Source organism: Macrotis lagotis, chromosome 8 (genome assembly GCF_037893015.1).
Source record: "Macrotis lagotis isolate mMagLag1 chromosome 8, bilby.v1.9.chrom.fasta, whole genome shotgun sequence".
In the NCBI taxonomy this organism is placed as follows: domain Eukaryota; kingdom Metazoa; phylum Chordata; class Mammalia; order Peramelemorphia; family Peramelidae; genus Macrotis; species Macrotis lagotis.
This window is the reverse complement of record NC_133665.1, coordinates 100451990-100470136: the sequence shown is the minus strand read 5'-3', so window position 1 is coordinate 100470136 and position 18147 is coordinate 100451990. Positions and strand designations below refer to the sequence as shown.

Here is an 18147-nt window from a genome sequence, read left to right as displayed (position 1 = left end):
TCACTTTGCAAACCTTAAAGCATTAGCTAGCTAAGGTCCTTTCTGGCTCTGACAATCTTCTATATATGTTTTAAGGTTCTTTCCTGTGCTAACAGTCTCGTGTCCTGAAGGCCCTTTCGGTTATGGCATTTTATATTCTAAGAATCATTGCAAAAAAAAAAAAAAAAGAACCATTGCAATTCCAGTGTTGTATCCTTAGATCCCTTCCAGCTCTGATAGTCTGAGATTCAGAGTCAAGCCATGGGTCAGGGATAGAATGAGGGGATGGAGGGGTAAAGAACAAACTACTCCATTTGGCTTTGGGCCAGACACGCAAGCAGCTCTTTCACCCACTGCAGTGCATCTGGACATTAGCCCATCTGTCTGGCCATGTTGGCCTCCAACAGTATCTATGCCCCCACAGATGGCTTCTGCCTACCTGAGTGGGACAACATTCTGTGCTGGCCTGCGGGAGTACCAGGCAAGGTGGTGGCCGTGCCCTGTCCTGAGTACATCTACGACTTCAACCACAAAGGTACATCCACCTTCTGCTACCAGCTTACCCCTCTGCCAGAAGGGAGAAGAGGGCTAGGTGGGAAATGCTTCCTTGTTTTGGGGTATAGAGTGACTTTGTTTGGAACCTGGATTTCTTTCTCCCATCTCTCATCTCTTCTCTTTCTTCTTTCCTCTTTTCCTCTCTGTTCCTTCCTTTTCTTTTCTATCTTCTCTGTTCTCTCTTCTCTCCCTCCTTTTTCTTCTTAATTCTCTCTCCTCTAGCCTCTCCTTCTTCCTCCCCTTCACTTCTCCCTTCAGTTTTTTCTCATGTCATCCCTCTTTCCCTTCTCTTCCTTTTCTCCTCTTCCCTTCACTTCTTCCTCTGTCTTCTTTCCTCTTCTATCATCCTTTTGTAATTTCTTCAGCTTCTCTCCTCTCACATTTCCTCTCCTTTCAGTTCTTACTTTACTATCTTTTCCCTCTCTTCTGCCTCTTCTTTTTTTAACTTTTATTCTTTCTGAGTGCTCCTGTATGGTATTTCCCCCTCTGTCCTCTGCCTACTCATCTGTTGCCTGTACTACTCTCTTTCCTCTCTCCTCTCTCACCTTAATTTTCCTCCAACCTTCCCTTGTCCTTCCCACTATACCCCAGATTACATGTCCCCACAACTGAGGCATAACTGGAATCCCTCAGAGTTACTGGGCTGGATATATTCTGCCCTCTTTCATGCCTCACCAAGGAGGGGAGAGTGGGGAGCTGAGGAGGCAATGCCAATATGGGAAGGCCTCTGGTGGAAGAATGTTCCCCAGGAATGGGAAGGAATGGTCCCACTTGCCTGCTGGCCCAAGCTCTCACCCACAGAGCCTCCTGTCCCTTCTCCCTTCCTTGGCCAGGCCGAGCCTATAGGCGTTGTGACAGCAATGGCAGCTGGGAGCTGGTGCCTGGGAACAACCGGACATGGGCGAATTACAGCGAATGTGTCAAGTTTCTGACCAACGAGACCCGAGAACGGGTACGTGTTTACATCTTCATCCCCTAAACTCTGACCTAAGACTAAGGCACCTTCCCTCTATGCCTCTTGGAGAACATGCTCTGAATTTGGGGACTTCCCTAGCCCTTCACTGACCCTTCCCCCTTACTTCCTCCAAGGTTCTAACAATCTTATCTTGCTCCTCTGACCCTCACCAACTATGAACCAAGAATCCCAAAGGTCACTTAAAGTCCAGAGTCATGGATGGACCCTGAATTCAGGTCTCCCCTCATAGAGGAGAGAGATGCATCTTGACTTCAGGGAGCCTCTAGTCTGAGGGAGAGACACAGGACCTACCCTGATGAAGCCCCTAATCAAAGGGAGACCCATAACGCTGTCTGCAAAGAATTTACAGTCTAGAACTCATGCACATTAAATACATATGACAATGTATGAATAACTGGGAAATTTTGTGGTTCCAACTATAAAAGTGACAGGAATTTGGAGGAGTTCAGTGAGGATCAGTATAATTGGAGGAAACTAAACAAATCTCAGAATGTCAGAGCTGGGAGGGCCTCTTAGAGCATGTCAGGGTCAGAAGGGGCCTTAATGAATATCGGTGCTGGAAGGGACCTTTGGAATAAGTCACAAATGGAAAGAGGGGAAGAAATCAAAAGTGCTGAAAAAGAAATTAGTTTGACCTTTGCATGTAGCAAGAAAGAGAGCATCAGCTGAGCGAAAGTAAAGGGAAGTAGAGGAAGAGAGAGGAGATTAGATGGGAGGATTGGGGCCAGTTTATGGAGGCTTCAAATGCTGGACTAAAGGTTGGAAGGGTTTATCCTTCAATGGGGAACAATTAAAGGTTCATGGGCAGGGAATGAGCTTAATAAAAGTTGGAGATAGTCAGGGAGAGGCTATTTAGAGGCTCAAAGTATCCCAGACACCTCATTCTAATCACCTGTCCACCTCTCCCCACCCTTCCCAGGATCCCTCTTCAAGCTATTCCTAGCCTACCTACCTACAAGGATCAGAATATTTGGTAAAGGGGAACGTTATAGTTTACCTAGAAAACCAAGGGGCTGCTTTGTACCTCCATTTCTTCATTCTCACAGAATAGAGCTTCAGAAAAAGATAATGATATGCCACACATCTACTCATTGGGGGAGGAAGGGGGGACATCTTCTCTGAATGTCCCTGGGAGATGGTTCTCAGAGCTCCAACTTCCTGAGCCAAGGTTTCTACCCTGCCTTCTGGGCTTGGCAATGCTCCCTAGAACCCAAAGTGACCAAGTGCTGAGCCTAAAGGGGTCTTGCCTTATCCCTCCACTTTTCCTTCCTGACAAGTAACCATCTTATCCACTTTTCTGTTTTCCCATCATGATTAGCACAGCCACAAATGGGCTGGGATGGGTTGGAGGGGAACAGTGCTAGGGAATAGTCTTCCTATTCTTCAAGCTCTTCCAGAAAAGGTAAATTCGCCACCGCCACCACCACCTATATCATTTACCTTCCTGCCTAGCCATACATTTGTTAAATGGCTCGAATAGTGTCTCTATTCTAGATGATAATGGAGAGAGAAAGTCTAGGTGAGAAGCTAGTGAAGCTCACAGCCTAGTAGAGGATAAGACACAAACATAGATCATCGTAATGCATAGAATTCCCCAGTAAGCTTCTGAATGTTCTTTGTTCAGAAAGCTAAAAGATATGTACATACATCAGGCAGCCCTGAGACTTAACCCTTTGCCCTTTTCTTCTTCCTTTCCTCCTTAATAATAATTCACTTTTCCTTCAGCACTTTCAGATTTATAAAGTATATTCCTTCCAACTGTCCTTGTGAGATAAGGAGTAAAAATGTCTTTACCCCCAACTCACAGAGGAGAGGTTAACCAGCCAACCCAGGATCCCAGAACTAGTAAACATCAGAGCTGAGACTGGAGCCCACCATAAATGCCAGATGTGGGGAGGAAGACGTGCTCTAAGGGACTTCCAAGGTGATAACTAGCCAATATAATCAACACCTGTACTCATGGGAGAGGGCTAGGAGATGACTATTCCAACCCCCGCCACTGACACCCCTCACTACAGAGACCTAAGGCCTGCCAAGGAACACACAATGGGGATTTTCATGTCCCATGTGGAGAGGTCAAGGAAAAGTGACTGAAATGAACTAGAAAGGAAAGAGGGGTTACGGGGCCTCCCCGGCCTGCTTTGGGGACCAGGACAACAGCTTCATTCCTCTCCTCCCAGTCTGTGGCTGGGCTTCAGCCCCCCTCTTCTCTCCCTGACGGGAAGGCCCTGGTGGCCAGGCAAGCAGGCGGGGCTGGGCCTCCTGCCTCTGATTTATTTCCGAGGGCTTGGGGCAGGGCAAGAAGCCAATAACAACAGCTTGGTTTTCCCTCCGCTCAGCATTCGGCTGCGTCGTTCTTAATGAGCATCACACAGCTACCAGCCGCTGGCGTGGCCCTGGCCTGCCCCACCTCCCCAGTTCCTCCCCGCCAGCCCTTTGGCCCCTCCCCTCCCCTTCTCCATCCCTAACTTTCCCCCTCTCAAAGGCTAAGCTTCTTGAGCTCCATCTGTCTCCTCTCGATCTTGGTCTGGTATCCCTATCGTCCCCTGTGTGTGTCTTCCTTTTATTTACTTTCTCTTTCTCTGTTGCTTTGAGTCTCTGTCTCTGTCTCTCTTGGTCTCACTGAGCTTCCCTCTGTCTCTCCATGCCTCTTTCTGTCCCTGCCACTGTCTCTGTCTCTCTTGGTCTCACTGAGCTTCCCTCTGTCTCTCCATGCCTCTTTCTGTCCCTGCCACTGTCTCTGTCTCTCTCTGTCTCACTGAGCTTCCCTCTGTCTCTCCAAGCCTCTTTCTGTCCCTGCCACTGTCTCCATGACTCCCCCTTTCTCTTTCCCATTCTCTATCCTAGTCATTCTGTGTAAAATCTACCTCAAGTCAATTCAGCAAACATTGTCATATGGCTGGGCTGTGATTGGTGTTAGGAATACAAAAGATAGATGATACAGACCCTGCTCCAAAGGAAAGAAAGGGGAAAGGATAATTACACCAAAAAAACATAATATGAGGAAAAATGAAAGGTCTGGGCAAAGCCCAGGGGAAATGTGGCAAGGTATGGACAGGGGGCTTCAGGGGGGCCTGCATTAAGGAAGGTTTCATGAAAGAGATGGCATCTGAGTTGAAAGAAGGGAAGGATTTCAATAGAAGATGGGAGGAGTGGGTTCGTGCATTCCTTGCTTGGAAGCAAATCTCAGGAAAGTAAAGAGTTATTTTAGTCTGTCTCCCTTTCTTTCTCTTTCCCTCTCTCCAAACTGCCCCTTTGAAGGGGGTCTAGGTCTTCCCCATCCCCCGATCAACCAAGAAGCTCTATCTATGGAGAGTGTCTGCTGATCTGAGTTACCCCGGCTGCCCTTTCTGCCTTTTGGTTTATAGACTCCATCTTCCCTGATGAAATTCCCCCAGTGCCCCAGTACTACCTGGCCAGACTCCCGTTCCCTCTTTCCCAGCCCCTAATGTTGGCACTGGCCTAGCCGGTGGCGAGATTTCCAGGAAGGACTGCTCAGCTACCACTGGGCAGGGAGGTAGGGAGAGCCCTGGCTCACATGTGGTCCAGAACCTGAGATCAAGACGAAGCATTGGAATCCCTGCCCGGTGACATCAGCCACCTCCTCCTCTGCTCTAGGCATAGGGCCAACCTCTGAGGGGGCAATGGAACCCTATAAGACAAGGGAATAGGGATAACCCCCAAGCTCTAACTGCCACCTTGGTAAAGAAATGGTCTTGAAGGTATTGGGGAAACACTAGGGGTCCCTGAAAGGGCAATTGAGGGTATTGCCTTCAGGGTGCTCCTTCTCAGGAGAAAATAAGAAATAAGCATAAAACAAAAGCCCTCTTCAAAATTCCCCTCCTCCATGAGGCCTTTCCTATTTAATTTCTCCTGCCTCTCATCTCCCCAAACCAATCAGCATCCAGTCTATACCCCATCTCCTTCCTGCTTAGAACAATCTAACATATTTATATTAACAATATATATGAATGTATTCGTGCTACATATATATGCACGTAAACACATGTTTATGTAAGGATATTTACTTATACAAATATAGTTATAAACATAAATATACTTTTATGTCTACAATCTCCATATCTGTTCCCCTACCCCCCTCCCTTAGACAAGTGGTCCCCCCCCCAAGGCAGGATGTATTCCTTTCCTCAGCCAAAAGGTTGCTGAAGATAAGATTCTTATCTTTTCCCTTCCATAATGCTGATCCTGTTTACACAGTTTTTCCCATGGTGACCCTAAATATGGACTGGCAGAAGCCCTGGTTATCCTCCTTCTACTGACTCTTTTCTTTTTGGCCTTCAGGAAGTCTTCGATCGCCTTGGAATGATTTATACTGTGGGTTACTCCATCTCTCTGGGCTCCCTCACAGTGGCTGTGCTGATCCTGGGTTACTTTCGGTAAGGTTCTCATTTCCCACTTCCAAGATGCTTAGAGCCTAACTATACAAGGAACTAGGGAGTCAGGAGCTCAGAGTAGGGAGCGTTCCAGGATATAGTCTGAGAACATGACCATGGAAAATGCCTGGAAAATATATATGGTGCCTATTAAGAAAGCACGATCCTAGGGGGCGGCTAGGTGGCACAGTGGATAAAGCACCGGCCCTGGAGTCTGTAGTACCTGGGTTCAAATCCGGTCTCAGACACTTAATAATTACCTAGCTGTGTGGCCTTGGGCAAGCCACTTAACCCCATTTGCCTTGCAAAAACCTAAAAAAAAAAAAAAAGCACTATCCTATCCCCATACTACTCAATGGGTTGAAAACACATCATCAGGTGTAGATTCTGGGGGAGAGTAGACACTCTGGAAGCATTTGTGGGCATTCTTCTTATCCCTTGTTTCCAAGGTGGATTTGCCCTGTAGAATTTGGAACCCTGGGATTCTAAGTACCGTTTCCCTGATCCCTGGAAACCATTCCAAAAATTTAAGGTTTACATCAAAGTAAACTTGATTTTCCTCTCATCTATCACAGACGGAAATCAATTCCTCCTGAAGGTTCCATAATTTCTTTTTTGATGACATTTCCCTAGAGCCTAGAGTAGAAATCAGTTCTCTCCACCTTCTAAAAGAAGTTCTTCTCCATTTCTATCAGTAAGGCAAAGCAGTGGCTCTCTTTTATATATAGTACAGTTCGATTCAGTCCCTTCTAGTTCTGACTTTCTCTGATCTTGTAATACCCTAAGAAGCTCAATTTGATGAACTGGGGGATGAAAAGACCAATGGGACACCACAAGGAGATGAGAATTCAGAAAAGGGAAAGAAAGTCTAACTTAACTGAATTCCATTCAGGCTCATTGTTTTCTCTGCTCAGTGAGTGAATGTGGTTTGTTCATTTAGACCCATGAATTTATCTACATAATGAATGCTTTGTTACTAAAGTGCTTTATAAATTCCAGTTGTTTCTATTATTATCATTGTTATTAATAGAATTACTTCAGTACCACTGTATTTCCAAAGATCTGGGATTTCATCAGGAGATCATTTTCTCTGCCAACAGTGTGGCCTGGTAAAAAGAGCACACTGGATTGAGAAATGGAGGAACTCAGTTTGAATCTCAGTTCTCCCTCAGAATTCTCAGAATCTCTTAGTCATTTTGTATGAGCTTGAGCAAGTCATCTAAACTTTCTAGACCTCAACTATGAAGTAAGAGAGGCTCATTGAATCATAGATTTAGTCCTAGAAGGAACTTTAGAGGTGATCGAATCCAAACTCCTCATTTCAAAGATGGAGAAATCAAATACAGGAAGATTAACACACAGCTAGTAATCCAAGGTGGGAGTCAAACTTGGGTCTTCCTGTCTACAAGTCCAGATGAACTCTAAGATCTCTTCCAACTCTAATAATCTTATGAATCCATAATATAACTCCCAATCAATCAATGCACATTTATTAAGTACTGGGGATTCAAAAAGAAACAAAAGACAGTCCCTACCCTCAAAGAGCTTACAATCTAATGGAGGACATAATATGCAAAGGAATATATAGGATGAGCTATTTACAAAATAAATAGGAAATTATTGCCAGAGGGAAGCCAACTTTATCAAGAGGAATTGAGTAAGGCTTCCAGCAAAGGATGGGATACTAGTTGCAACTTAAAGGAAAAGAAAGAAGTCAGTAGTCAGGGTGGAGGAGGGAGAGTATTCCAAGCCTAGGGGAGAGCCAAAGCAAATGTCCAGAGCTGAGAGTCAGAGGATCAAAGAATGTTTCATTAGGCACATCTCATTAAACAATTATTCATTTCCTATGACCAAAATAAATCTCTCCCTGTGGTGATTACACTTCCCAAACTTAGTTAGGTGTCATTCCATCCCCAGGCCTGTCCTTGAAGCCCTTCCAAGTTGGTAGGAATCAGACATGCTTGGGCCCTACTGGCTCAGCCTTGATGTTAACTTTATCAACCTGATGCAGACAACTTCAATAATCTTGGACTTGATGAGACATAAGAACAGGGACTTAGGGGGAAATTTTCTGGAAGGCAAATAAAAGAATATGCAGTCTCCTTTCCATTACACAAATGATCTAGAACCAGTGCATTTTTAAAAAATCTGGATTGATAGCCAGCATTTTCTCCTGTAGATTAATCTTTTTTTCTTATATGATTGATTTGACACAAGAATCAAGGAGACTCAACTTCACCTGAACAGAAGTCAAAATCAACCAATCAACAAACCTTTATTTCTATGAGGCAGGCACTTTTTTTTTAAGGTTTTTGCAAGGCAATGGGGTTAAGTGGCTTGCCCAAAGCCACACAGCTAGGTAATTATTAAGTACCTGAGGCTGGATTTGAATTCAGGTACTCCTGACTCCAGGGCTGGTGCTCTATCCAATGTGCCACCTAGCCACCCCTTGAGGCAGGCACTTTCAATGATAAAAAGCCATAAGGGAAACAAATTCTACCTTCAAGGGTCTTACATTGTCATCCAGGAGATAATATACAAATTAAATAATTACATACAAAATTAACCTAAGACAATAAAAGGTAATCTTGAGGGAGATTGTCTTAAGAATTGGAGAAACTAGAAAAGACCACATGAGATTGTTGTTTGACTTGAGGCTTGATGGAAACAAAGACTTCCAAGAGTATGAGGTCATGAGAGTATTTTCTAGGCTTAGGAAACAGCTGGTCAGTGCAAAAACACAGAGATGGAACATATGCAAAACAGCAAGATCCATAGAATAAATGAAAGGTGTGAGGATCTTCAAATGCCAAAAAAGGCAGGGGGATTTATATTTGGTTCTAGAGAATCTAAGGCAACCACTGGAATTTATTGAGTAGGGGATGATATAGTCTGAACTGCACTTTAAGAAAACCACTTTGGCAACCATGTGAAGAATGAATTGGAGGAAGGAAAAACTTGAAGTAGAGAAACTACTTGGGTGGGTGCTGCAATAGTCTCAAGCCAGAGATGATGAAGTCCTGAAATGTAATATAGATGTCTAAAAGGGAGAGAAAAGGGAATGTATGGAGAAGAGCTGTAAGACCCTTCATCATCCTGATAGCCTTCTTCTAGATGCATCCAAGATTACTACTGTCCTTCCTAAAATGTCTATCTGAAAACTGAACGTGTTAACTCCATCAATTTGAATACTATGTCTTTCTTAATGTAGCCTAAGAAGACACTAGCTTTTCTGGCTGTTATACTTTGCTATGGATTCATGTTGAACTTGTAGACCGCTAAAACTCTCTAGATCTTTTTAAAGAAACAATAGTCTAGGCACAACATCCTAGGTTTCTCCCATCCTGTATTCATGAATTTAATTTAACTTAAAATTCATCTAAAACCACCTAGTAACTAGTTTCTCTACTTCCAAGTTTTTTCTCCCTCTAATCCATTCTGCTCTGCCACTTTCCTCTCTTCTATAATGACTTTTAAAATGGAGTCATCATCTCCACCCCACCCAGATTTCCTTCACTTTTCCTTTGTTTGCCAGAATTAGGTTCAGAATAGTGGTTCCTCTTGTTACTTCCTCCACCTTTGGAAAAAATGAAATTAATACTAAAGTATTCATTCATTGTTTTCCTTTTAGTAGAAAGACAGAGGCAGAGAAAACTCTGAACAATCGAATTCTATCATCCCTACTACATCATCTCTCTGCATCAGGTTTTTGAACAGCTTCTTGAATACATCACTTTCTTCTGTCCATGTGTTCTGCAGTACAATATCACAAAAATAGCATTTTGTTCCTCTTCCCATTAATCCTCATAGAACTACTACTTTCTACCATGCTACTCCTCTTTGGTTCCTGGATTTCCTCAAATGAATAAATCATAATAACTATACCTAACTATAATATAACACTACCCTATTATTTTACCTATGCTCCCTTACCTATTTTCCCTTTACCTATTCTGTTCCTTTTGCCTATGGTACACTCTTCCAGAGCCAGATGAATTCCATCTCACCAAGTCTCAGGGATACATATGAAGTCAAATTTGTTTCCTTCTCTTAGAATCTCTAGTTTACTTTGTCTGTTACAGGGACTATCTCATTTTTGTTTTTGTAATACCAGGTCTTAGTATAGTATCTAACACACACACACACATACATACATACAAACATACATATATACATTTGTGTATGTAAGTGTATAAATATGTTTATCCAGACATGTGTGTGTTTATCTACATATACACATATATATGCTATATCTATTTATACATACTATATGTAAATATACATCTATATATTACTAACTTTTTTTAAGTGGCCAAAAGTCAATTATTCCTCTATTTTAAGATGTAATCCAGAAATCCAAATCTCATTTTCAGACACCATGTTCTTAACCAGGTGCTCAATCCCTTCTGAATTTCTGTCTTCAGTCAACAGTGTCTGTAACACAGTAAGCCATCAATAAATACTAGTTGAGGGGCTGCTAAGTGGCGTAGTATATAGAGTACCAGCCCTGGAGTCAGGAGTACCTGAGTTCAAATCCAGCCTCAGACACTTAATAATTACCTAGCTGTGTGGCCTTGGGCAAGCCACTTAACCTCATTGCCTTACAAAAAAAAAAAACTAAAAAAATGAACAAAAAAAATACTAGTTGACTGATGACTGACAGTAATGCAAATACCACCTCTGTTCTTGAGATCTCTCATTTCTTGCTTAGGACTTCATAATCCTCGGTGATACCTTCTTCTAGGTCTCTTCTAATCATTTGTCCCCATGGAAAGTAGCAGAAGCAAGTAGCAGCCATTAGATCTCCGGTTTTTTTGAGTCCATGCTCTGGGAAGACAAACTTCATTATTGCTTGTGTCAGTTCAAACAAGAGGTGTCTTGATGGCCCTGCGCTGGGAGTTATCAACCATCACTACTCATCTGTCCTTCTCATCCTTATCTGGATGATCTCTCTGTTGATTGCCCATATGGATTCATAGTATAGCATAACTCCTTCAAGTCATCCTCAGACAGACTTATTGCTTCCTCTCCAGAAAGATAATAGGATCTTAGCTCCAAGTGTTCAATGGTCCTTCATCACTGTCTCTTTGGGTAATATTCTTCCACCCTTCAACCTCTTGACATAGGTCAGAATTCCCTTTTGCCTCTTCAGTTCTATTTTCTTTTTTTTTCTTAACATCTTAAAATTTCTTAACATTTTTTTAAGGAAGCTTTTTCCTCTCTCTGATAACCTGGAGAGTCAAAGTACAAAGAACACTGGATTTGGAGTCAGAGAATATAATTTTGATTTCTTGTTTTGCTACTTAGCTCCCTGTTTAGAAGTATGCTGATCATTTAACTACTTTGGACCTCAGTTTCCCCATATACAAAATGAGGGAATTTGACTAGGTACCCCTAAAGTTCACTCCAGCTCTAAGGCTCTGATGCTCTGATCCTCCATATTTTTTTACTTTCTGTACTAGGAGGGCAACCAACTAATTGGCCTTCCTGAACCTCAGCTATAAGTTGGGGACAATGATTATTCTACTCTCAATGTCCCAAAATTGATGAAGAAGAAAAAGGTTTAGAACACCAGCCCTGGAGTCAGGAGGATCTAAGTTCAAATTTGGCCTCAGACACTTAATAATTCTCTAGCTGTGTGACTTTGGACAAGTCACCTAACCCCATTGCCTTGCATAAAAAAAGAAGAAAAAGGTTGTAAATATTAAATTTTGAGTGATATGGGAGCCCCTATTATCATTGTTATTGTCACATAAATGGATCATCAAAGACAAAGACCTGGGTACCTGGAGTATGAGAACAGGACTGAGCAGTAAAGGACTTAGTGTTTCCTGCATCCGCTAACCTGATACCCTGTTCCTTGTGCCCCCTCCAGGAGGCTGCATTGCACCCGAAACTACATTCACATGCACCTCTTCGTATCCTTCATGCTCCGGGCTGTGAGCATCTTCATCAAGGATGCCGTGCTCTACTCGGGGGCTTCGCCAGATGAAATTGAGCGCATCACTGAGGAGGAGCTGAGGGCCTTCACAGAGCCTCCCCCTGCTGATAAGGCGGGTTTTGTGAGTGTCCCAGGTCCCAGCATATGGCCCATTCCTTCTTGTCCAATCCAACTCCTCTGTGACCGCCCCCAAATCCTCATCCCCTACCTCTTTGGACATTCCCTCTCTGTGTTTTCCCACTTTCACTGTCCCTCCTCACCATGAGTCCCCCCCCCAGAAGAGTGTACTCCCAGAAGGCTTCTCAGAGACCCAAGCACCCACTTCATCCCAACATACTAACATGTGAAAGTGCAAAGAATTTCTACACCAGCCTGAGCATAATCAGACAGAATCAGAGAAAATGGCTCTGTTTTCTAGGGATGGAAATGAAATATGAATGAGTCCTAAAAAGTTTCCTTCCATTTTGGGTGGCCCATAGAGGACCAACTCTGGTGCTAACAATGTTTCCCTGGTGCATGAATAAAAGATGGTAGCCCTAAGAGCATGCCCAACTCCATCTAACTCCTTGCCCCTTGTTTCCTCTCAATCCAGGTGGGCTGCAGAGTGGCAGTAACCGTCTTCCTTTACTTCCTGACCACCAACTACTACTGGATCCTGGTGGAAGGCCTATACCTTCACAGTCTCATCTTCATGGCTTTTTTCTCTGAGAAAAAGTATCTCTGGGGTTTCACATTATTCGGCTGGGGTACGTCTACTGGGATGCTAAAGGCCTTTTACCTCCCAGCTACCTGTGTATGCCTGCTTATGGTTACATTTATTTGTGTTTGTGTGTGTTTGTGTGTTTTCGTGTGTATGTGTGTGTGTGCACATGCATCTGTGATGGAAGGGTTGTGTCTGTTTTTGTTACACCACTATGTATCTACATGTGAGCATGCAAACATTTTGTTGCTCCATGGATTCATGTATACATTGTGTCTGGGTAAGTCTCTATGCATGAATGTGGCTATATAATTGCAACATGAGAACTCAGTGTGCATAGATAGATCCCATTATATCTCCCAGTGTGCCTGTCCTGTAGCTGCCTCATAATTCTGTTCCTACATCAGGAAATTCCCTTATACATCCATGCACACTGGCTGTCCTGTCTCCACTTACATGAGGAGCCTCAGGTAGTAACCCACCTAAACCTAGAATCAGATGCTGCTTCCCAATAATCAAGGGCACTTATGGGAATGAAATGACATCAGTGACAGAAAATGAGGATGAAATCAGAACCCAAGATCAGGGCTGAATCACAGAAAGGACTAAAGCTGAATGCAAGGCAGAAGCAGTGCTGGTGGTGGGAAGTGAAGCCAAGAGATGAGAGTCAGACCCAGCTCTGCTCCTAGCTCTCTGTGCAACCTTAGGCAAATTCACTCTGAACCTGTTTCCCCATCTGTAAAAGGAGGGGCTTGGACTTCTAGCTCTGACCTCCAATAATTAAATGACAGCCTCCAGAATTTAATCTGGGACTAGACTCAGAAGTTAGTCTGTAACCAGAAAACAGAGGGAAGCAGATGATGACCAGAAACACCTGTTTAGCCCTGGATTGAGATCACCACTGCCTAGTAGCTCTCTTGTTTTTGTCTCTGGCAGAAGATATTCCTGGAATTGGAGATGTTAATCCTTCTCCTCATCCATCTATTTGACAGCCTATGGATCCTCTTGTTCAGGACTGCCAGTATTTCCAAAGGAGCCTCACCAGCTCCCATCTTCATAAGAATACACATTTTAGTGCCCCCCTTCTTTGCCCACTATGCCCTGGACAAACTCATTTTGAACAGGCAGCCGCAACAATGGCAGCCACGTATGGGGATAAAAAAACAAATTCCTGCATGGGATAGGAGAAAGAGAATCCTAAATTGACCTGGATTCAAATCCATCTCTATTACCTAACAGGCATGTTGCTTTATCTCTCAAGAACTTGGTTTCCCCACCTATGAGATTTAGACTTTTTGATCCCCAAGACCTGATTGAGCCAAGGATGCTCTCCCTTTCTCCCTTCCTCTCCACCATTATTACTATACTTAATGGCTGGATCCTTGTGGTAGGGTGGTGGCTTTGGGTGACTGTTTCTACTTCCTCCTAAAAAGCTCATTCACTCAATTCAAGGAAACCAATGGTCACACCTAGATCTCAAAACAAAGCCTGGCAAAAAGCCCAGCCCTTGCCCATACAGAATACACATAAGTGTGATTTTCTGACCAAGACTGTGGCCAGCCCATTGAGGTATAGTCATTCACCATACTGGGAAGCTAACAGAAGTAGCCTTAAAATTCAAACCAAGGAGTTTATCTGAGACCCAATGGGTCACGGGGAGTCAGGAAAGGGTCTTGAGCTGAGATCTGATGAGAGGCCACCAGTATTTGTTAGGGGAGGGTCCTTGATATGTAGGATGGACTGAGCCAAGCTAGCCCAGGGTGTGGGTCTCACTTGGTTGAATGAGCCCATGAGGTGAGCCCTGAGGGGGGACACATCTGACTTTATAGAACCTGCATTGTACACACTGTGTGTTTTCACTACTATGCACAGCGCATACAATGTGGATACTATAAGAGTCACTGACAGCATCGGTGCCCACCCAGGGAACCCTTTCTGTGCCCACAGGGGAGTCATTATGGATGTGTCTATGTGGATGCATGTACGTACAAGTGGATGAATGTGGATGCAAAGGACAATCTGAATACATTTATGTGTGTATGTGTCTGTATCTGTGTGAATTTGTAATCATGAGAGTGGCTGGGAGTACATGCTCACATGCCCTTGTAGACTGGCTAGATATATCGGGGGGGAGGGCCTATGGTTATGCATTGTGTAAGCAAACATATCTGTGTGTGCATTTATGTTTGTATGGACTTATTTGGGTGAATTTGTGAATTTTCAAGTAGCTATGTTCCCCAATGAGATGATTTTGATCAGGCTATCAGGGAAATGAATGTTGTTGTGGGTTTGGAGAATAAAAATGCTTCTAGGAAAAAAAGGCAACATTGGGACAGAAAGTGTGGTCCATAGGTAGGTCATGAGAGTCAACCCTCGCATTTTATAAATAAGGAAACTAAGGCCCAAAAGGAGAAATACCTTGCCCATGGTCATACAGATAGTACATAGGGTTGATTCCCTCTTCATAACTCATTCCACCAGGACAATTGAGTTGCCTGGTGTTTTTATCCCTACTTACGAACCTGGTAGAGATAAACTCTGGGTCACCCAGCTTCTAGTATGGGAGGAAATGTAAAGGAGACAATTCAATAATATGGTAGTTTGTACTGAGACAAAAACTGTTAGAAAAACTGATGAGAGGTTTAGAAGTTGGGAAGAGGATGAAGAATCTGGGGAGAAAGAATGACCCAAAGATAAGGGGAACTGAGCAGAGAGCCACATTCCTGAATCAGAAGAGAAGCAAGTACTATAAAGGCCAGACAGAAAAGGGTCCTCCCTACCTTTTTTAGTGACTAAGGAAACTAAGATCAGGAAAGAGAGCATAACCCAGGCTGTGGGTGAAGGAGGGCATGCTAGCAAGGACAGTAATATCCAATAATTGGAAAAGGAACCAAAACAAGGAAATCTTGGAGTAGATAAATGAATTCTTTTCACGAATGTCTCATAATGGGAGTAAAAAAGGAAAGGGGAAGTGAAAACAGAGGAGAAAGGAAAGCAAAGAGGAAAATTTCCAAACCAATGAAATCCAGTAACCATTTCTAATGTGCAAGGTGGTTCTCAGGATAAAATGACTGTCACCCTGCCAGGGGAATTACAGTCTACTGAGGGGATGCATCATTTAAACAGATACATTGAGTCATGTTCATGCAAGGAGGGAGAGAACTCTTAACTAGGGGAATCAGAAAATATTGCTCTGAAGAGATGGCACATGAACTCAAACTTGAAGGAAGCCGGGAACTGAGAGGTAGCAGTAAGGTAAAAGGGAGAGAAGAAAGTCAGTGCAAAGACATGGCATCTGGAGACAAAATACCAAGAGTTAGGTTAAAGAGGTTGGGTGTTCTCTGATTAGTCATCAAAATGATCTTGACCCTGGAGATCACAACTCCTGGAACCCCACTTTTTGAGACTGGAGAGTAGCTACAAACCACAAAGTTTATACCTTTGGGAATCCCTACCCTAATAACCAGCCCTCAGCCTATGCCAGACTTTACTCCCTACCCTTCCCTACTCTCACCACCCTCCATTTTTCTCATCCATTTTCAGTTTTCCTCCCCATCTTGGTCTAAATAGTCACCATGTTCCCTTCCAATTCTTAAACTCAGTAACTCCTTACCCTCTCCCATTCTCTTCTTCTTTACATCCCTCTCCCTAAACTGGCCCTCTCTCACGTCTCTTCAAGTCTCAATGGCAGTATCTCTCTTCTCTATAGTTTGTGTTATTCCCATCATCATCTTTCCTCTCTAACATATACTTTCTTTCCTCCTCCCACCCCTCTTCCCTCTCTAGACATTCCTGTGTCTTCCATCTATAGTCAGAGAGGTAAATCAAGGCTCAGAAGCCAGGGAAAGGGAAAGAGGGAGGGAGGGGGAGGGCTTTACCATGGACTGACTCACTGTTGAAGGGTGGGAGGGTAGGAGAGCTGGGGCCTCATGCCTCCTCTCCTTTGTCTCCTCTTTCCTCTGTCTCTCTTTTCCACCTGTTTTGCATCTCTCATCTCCTCTTCTATATGTCTCCTCCCCTCCTCCTCTATGTCTTTTCTCTCCCTTCTTTCCTCTTCTCTGTATTTCTCCTCTACTCTCCTCCCCAGGCCTCCCTGCCGTGTTTGTCGCTGTGTGGGTGACCGTGAGGGCCACACTGGCCAATACCGAGTAAGTCTGGGGCCTCCTTTGGGGCCTTTTGGGCCCTGGAGTTTTGGGGGGAACCTCAGAGTAGGGTTTTCTTAGGGTGTCCAAGGTCTATCCATGACAGATGAAACTAGGCTCAGAAAGCACAATCATATCCCTTATGAAGGACACGTCAGGGATGGTTTAATAGGGTGGGGGCTTTCTGTAGATACCAAATTAGGGAGCTTCCATGTTCATTTTTTGAACATGTTACTTTAGTCATGAGAGTCTAGAGGAGTGGCCTAGGGAAGAGCTGTGTCGAGGGTGGGGGGAGCTCATCAAGAATGCCTCTGAGAGCTGACATGATGAACTTATGTCTCTCCAGGTGCTGGGACCTGAGTTCGGGGAATAAGAAATGGATCATACAGGTGCCCATCCTGGCAGCTATTGTGGTGAGCAGGGGGTGGGGGTGCGGGAAGGGAGGTCTAAGGAGGACACATGGCCCCTGTCTTCAAGGAGCTCCAACCTGGGTGGGATATGTGCTCCTGGTTTCCCAAGGCTATTGGAACCATTGTACAAGTTGGACCTGGTGGGATCTGGGATCCTTTCCACTTTTGAGTCTAAGATTTGTATGAATCACATGAACCCTCCTTCAAAGAGCTTCTGTTTTAGATAGAGGGTCCAAGTTGCCTTGGTCTAATGTAGAAACACACCATGCATAAAGACTGGCAAATTGCCTTCTGTAGGAGGTGGGGAGAGGGAAGTAAGATTAGGGGAAAAATTGTAAAACTCAAAATAAATAAAATCTTTAAAAAAAAAGAAATAAAGAAACACACCACACCCTCCAAGAGAATTGAACCAAAGAATTACAATTGGAAGGGATCTCAGTAGCTGTAGTCAAACCCATTGGGTAAAGAATCCCTTCTATATACTCACAAGTAGTCATTTGATCACTTCTTGAAAGCTGAGATGGGGAGATGGGGAGACAAGGAGGCAAGGAGTATACTACCTCTTGAGATAACTCTAAGAATAGTCAGAAAGTTTTTCCTGAAAAGAGACTTAAACTTACCTTCTGCAGTTTTGACCCCTGGCTCCTAGCTCCACTCTCTGGGCTTGAACAAGACAAGTGGAATTCCCCTCTTCAATATGGCAGCCTTTTAACACATTTATCATGTTGTCCACCCATCACTGAGCCTTCTCTTCTCCAGGGCAAACATCCCCATTCCTCCAACCCATTCTCTATGGAATGGATTTAAGATTCTTGACCATTCTACTTACCCTTAGCTCAGAAATATCCTTTATAAAATGTGCTGACCAGAGAGCAGAGTATTCTGGGATATGATCTGGTCATGGTAAAAGTCAACAGGATTAACATCTCAATATTTGTGGAAACTGTGCTAATTTTATAGCAGCTCAAGATCATTTTAGCTTTTTTACAGTAAAAAAAAATCATACTGTTGATTCATATCAAGTTTTTGGTCCACTAAGAACTCCAAATC

The 18147-nt window shown here is 43.7% G+C and overlaps 1 protein-coding gene across 3 annotated transcripts in view; it reads left to right on the top strand.

The window, feature by feature from the left end:
• PTH1R (parathyroid hormone 1 receptor) overlaps positions 1-18147 on the top strand; it is a 62479-nt gene that overhangs the window by 36718 nt on the left and 7614 nt on the right. For 2 of the 3 annotated variants that reach the window (XM_074197756.1, XM_074197758.1), the window contains exons 4-10: positions 404-514; positions 1368-1486; positions 5813-5907; positions 11780-11966; positions 12438-12591; positions 16633-16693; positions 17034-17100. In XM_074197756.1, the coding sequence (XP_074053857.1) occupies positions 404-514; positions 1368-1486; positions 5813-5907; positions 11780-11966; positions 12438-12591; positions 16633-16693; positions 17034-17100 (794 nt within the window). The remainder of the gene's footprint in view (positions 1-403; positions 515-1367; positions 1487-5812; positions 5908-11779; positions 11967-12437; positions 12592-16632; positions 16694-17033; positions 17101-18147) is intronic. The other variant, XM_074197757.1, reaches the window with a different exon arrangement.